At 52.8% G+C, this 3,749-nt stretch overlaps 1 protein-coding gene across 2 annotated transcripts; it reads left to right on the top strand.

Moving 5' to 3' along the window:
- Positions 1 to 286: 286 nt before the first annotated feature.
- Positions 287 to 2,759, top strand: Clps (colipase). Of its 2 annotated transcripts, XM_021221646.1 has the most exons (3): positions 287 to 482; positions 2,090 to 2,212; positions 2,532 to 2,756. In XM_021221646.1, the coding sequence occupies exons 1-3, from the start codon at positions 396 to 398 to the stop codon at positions 2,661 to 2,663; spliced, it is 342 nt and encodes a 113-aa protein (XP_021077305.1). In that variant the 5' UTR covers positions 287 to 395; the 3' UTR covers positions 2,664 to 2,756. The 2 variants fall into 2 exon arrangements, with proteins under 2 accessions (XP_021077305.1, XP_021077306.1); XM_021221647.1 differs by lacking the exon at positions 2,090 to 2,212 and having other exon boundaries at positions 2,532 to 2,759.
- The last annotated feature ends 990 nt before the right edge of the window (positions 2,760 to 3,749 follow it).

Below are 3,749 nucleotides of genomic sequence, written 5' to 3'. Positions count from 1 at the left end.
CCCAGGATCTCCTAAGCACTGGGTGGGCAAATACTCTAACACTGCACTGAGTCTATAGACTAATAGACTGAGCCCCAGAGTCTATTGTCTTAACCATAGTGTGATAGCATGACCCATATTCCCAAGAACTGGAGCATGTGTACGATTGAGTGTACACACACACACACACACACACACACACACACACAGAGCTAATATGACCTTTGTCACCATCTTATCAGGACCCTCCCCCAGTTGACAGACCACATCTGTGCCTGTTTGTGGCCAGTTGTACAGTGTGCCGAAGGCGGGTCATGTGTAGATAGGGCCCCTTTAAAGGCCCTCCACCTCAGTCGGCTCTTGCCTTCTGCCGTCTGAACTTCCAGCTCCCATCCACCCCAGCTTTACTAGACACCATGGAGAAGGTCCTTGTTCTTCTGCTTGGGTCCCTCCTTGCAGTGGCCTATGCAGCTCCCGGACCCCGGGGTCTTATTATCAACCTGGTAAGGAACCTCTGTGCAGCCGGCAGAGTCTCGTGGGGATTTTGTAAGCACGGCTTCTGACCTCTGGCAGCACCCAGCTAGGGCATCTCTCCCTGAGTTCTTAGCTGTCTTATGAGCCTTTGCCAGAGAGATGGAGGACAGCGCTGCACTCCTCCTGACTGAGAGGGAGCAGAGAGATGGAGGACAGCGCTGAACTCCTCCTGACTGAGAGATGGAGGACAGCGCTGAACCCCACCTGACAGAGAGGGAGAATGTGCTCTCTGCAGCAAAGACAGAGCCCTAAAGCTTGTCTAGACCCTGCATAGGAAGGCCCCATGGCTCAAAGACTGACAACGTGCCGGACGTGGTGGCGCACACCTTTAATCCCAGCACTCGGGAGGCAGAGGCAGGCAGATTTCTGAGTTCTAGGCCAGCCTGGTCTACAAAGTGAATTCCAGGACAGCCAGAGCTAGACAGAGAAACCCTGTCTCGAAAAACCAAAAAAAAAAAAAAAAAAAGATGGACAACGTTCTTAAAAAGAGCATGATAATGACCCTAGTTTATACCTTCTAACAATACCTTTCTTTATTATTTACTTTTATTTCTATGAGTACATTGTAGCTGTCTTCAGACACACCAGAAGAGGGCATTGGATTCCATTACAGTAACATGTGGTTGCTGGGATTTGACCTCAGGGCCTCTAGAAGAGCAGTCAGTGCTCTTAACCACCGAGCCATCTCTCCAGCCTCCTAATGATACCTTTCTGTGGGCCAGACACAGTTCTAAGGGCTGGGAGGATGTGCAGTTTATCTTCATAGTACAGCTCAGAGCCAGGCAGAGGAAGCTGGGGAAACTGCGGCTGAAGCTTGAGCTGGGACCCATGCTGCCTTCCCATCATGCCTCAGTGGGGCAAGCCCTGCATGGCCGGCAACCCCAGGGAAGGCAAGGGGTGTGGGCTAGCCCAGGACAGCCCAGAAATCTCTGTACATGTCTTTTGGACAAGGGTAGAGTTTTCTACTCATTTGAGACAGGACCTCATGGTGTAGCCATGGTTTTTCTGGAACTTATTTTGTAGACCAGGCTAGCCTTGAACTCATAGCCACCTGACTCTGCCTGTCCAGTGCTGGGATTAAAAGCTAGTGCCTCTGTGCCCAGTACCTGTGGGGTGTTGTAGAGAGATGGCTGCCAACTTCACAGGCTTCTCTAAGAAGTGGGTGAAGCCAAGCATGTGATGCCTGTATATAATCCCACCTCTGCAGAGGCTGGGGCAGGTGGTCACAGGTTGAGGCCAGCCTGGGCTAAATCCACTCCTACCTGGGCTGTAGATCCTGCCTCATAAAAAGAAAAGAAGGAAGGAAATGTGGGAGACCCTGCTTTGGGGGGCACCTGTGCAAGGCAGCAAGATGCCAGTGGCTGGTCAGGGTCACCAGGAGCAGCCAGTAGGACCTATAGGCCTGCACTCCTAGCCCAGGACAGCATCTCTACTGCCCCCTACCTCCTGACATGGGTAGGGTATAGTGGCCCCAGACCCATCAAGGGAGGCACGGATTATAGCTGTGGTGGGGGCAGGAGCGAGCTCTGGAGAAAGACATGGGGGAAGGGTTTGGACTGACAGGTTGTCCCTGCAGGAGGATGGTGAGATCTGTTTGAACAGTATGCAGTGCAAGAGCAAATGCTGCCAGCATGACACCATCCTGGGCATCGCCCGTTGCACACACAAGGCCATGGAGAACAGCGAGTGCTCCCCAAAGGTGTGTACCCTGGAGGGGAGGGAGTGGGGGGAGCACCTGGACATGCAATGATGGAGTGAGAAGGGAGGTCTCAGGAGCCCATCCCATGATTCCCACTTGACTTTCACAGTGACCCCTAGGTATGTGTGTGCTCCCATTCCACAGGTGGGTAAATAGAGGCCCCTCTGCCATTAAGTTAGTGGGAGTATTGGAGGAGGCCTAATCCATGGTCCCCTGGTGAGCCAGTCAGGAACACCCTGGGAAGTGCCGGACAGCCAGTTCCCAGCAGAGTAGGGAAGCAAAAGATAACCAAGTGACTCTGTTGTTCCCATCTCTGCAGACCCTCTATGGGATCTACTACCGGTGTCCCTGTGAGCGGGGCCTGACCTGTGAGGGGGACAGGAGCATCATTGGCGCCATCACCAACACCAACTATGGCGTCTGCCTCGACTCCAGGCGCTCCAAGCAGTGAGAGCACGCAGTTAGCTGGGCCACTTCCTCTCTTCCTCCTCCTGTCTCATCTGAGCCAGCCAGCTGCTGGCAATTAAAACCCACTTGCAACCTTGTCCGCCTCCGCCCGTCCTTGCTCTGCAAGTAAAAGTCTCATAAACCTTTATCTACCAGGGCCAGGGTCCCACAGGGTAGAAGGGCATTGTGGAGACTGAGGTCCACAGTCTAGTGAATAGGCAGGACTAGAGCCAGGCTTAAGAAACAGGCTCCAGGGTTGGTGAGATGGCTCAGCGGGTAAGAACATTCACTGCTCTTCCTAAGGTCCTGAGTTCAAATCCCAGCAACCACATGGTGGCTCACAACCACCCGTGATGAGATCTGACACCCTCTTCTGGTGTGTCTGACGTCAGCTACAGTGTACTTATGTATAATAGTAAATAAATATTAAAAAAAAAAAAAAAAAAGAAGCAGGCTCCAGGCCTTCCACCCCTCCAAGCCCCTGAGGACAGGCAAGCAGGTGCAGACAGCACCAGCCTCCAGTGGGGATTCACTGGGTCCCTGCATCTGATCAGGTCATCAGACTTTATAGCAAGCACCTGCTGAGCCATGTCGCCCTCCCAGAATTTCAGAACAGGTGACTCTAAGCCCCAGGCTTGCTGGGAGAAAGGTTTGTTCAGGCAACTACAGTGATTGGCGGTCCTTTGTTTCTGTAGAGCCCAACTCCGTTGGCACTTCTGCATACCAAAGATACTTCCTTCATCCTCTGAGGAGCCTAAGATACCATGGGCGCAGTTGTCAGTCTAGATACATGGACAAGCACCACTGTGGCTCTCTTTCAAGGCTAAGTGTGCCTCCTGCCTCTACACCTGGCCTGCACCATAGAAGGGGGAGTGGCTTTGCCCCTCTGTCTTGACAGTGGAACTCCAGTATTACTTGAGGAGGCAGCAAGCCCAGTTCTGGGTGAAGGATCACAAATTCTCAGGCAGGGCCATCCAGCCTCCCTTGCAGCTAGACTTGGTCTGCCCCAATTGTGGGCATTGTGATATGAAGAAGAGCTTGCCTTGAGCAGCGGTTCCCCACCCCTTTAACCCTGAGAAAAGTGACTCAT

This window comes from Mus pahari, chromosome 21 (genome assembly GCF_900095145.1).
Source record: "Mus pahari chromosome 21, PAHARI_EIJ_v1.1, whole genome shotgun sequence".
Classification (NCBI taxonomy): Eukaryota; Metazoa; Chordata; class Mammalia; order Rodentia; family Muridae; genus Mus; species Mus pahari.
The sequence above is the reverse complement of the archived record's forward strand: the minus strand, read 5'-3'. Positions and strand labels throughout refer to the sequence as shown.

Bases quoted from the DNA above. Each gene is read 5' to 3' on its own strand.
- Clps (XM_021221646.1), top strand. From the start codon at position 396: ATGGAGAAGGTCCTTGTTCTTCTGCTTGGGTCCCTCCTTGCAGTGGCC. The intron at 483-2,089 runs GTAAGGAACCTC...TTGTCCCTGCAG, and splicing joins GGGGTCTTATTATCAACCTG to GAGGATGGTGAGATCTGTTT. The intron at 2,213-2,531 runs GTGTGTACCCTG...CCATCTCTGCAG, and splicing joins ACAGCGAGTGCTCCCCAAAG to ACCCTCTATGGGATCTACTA.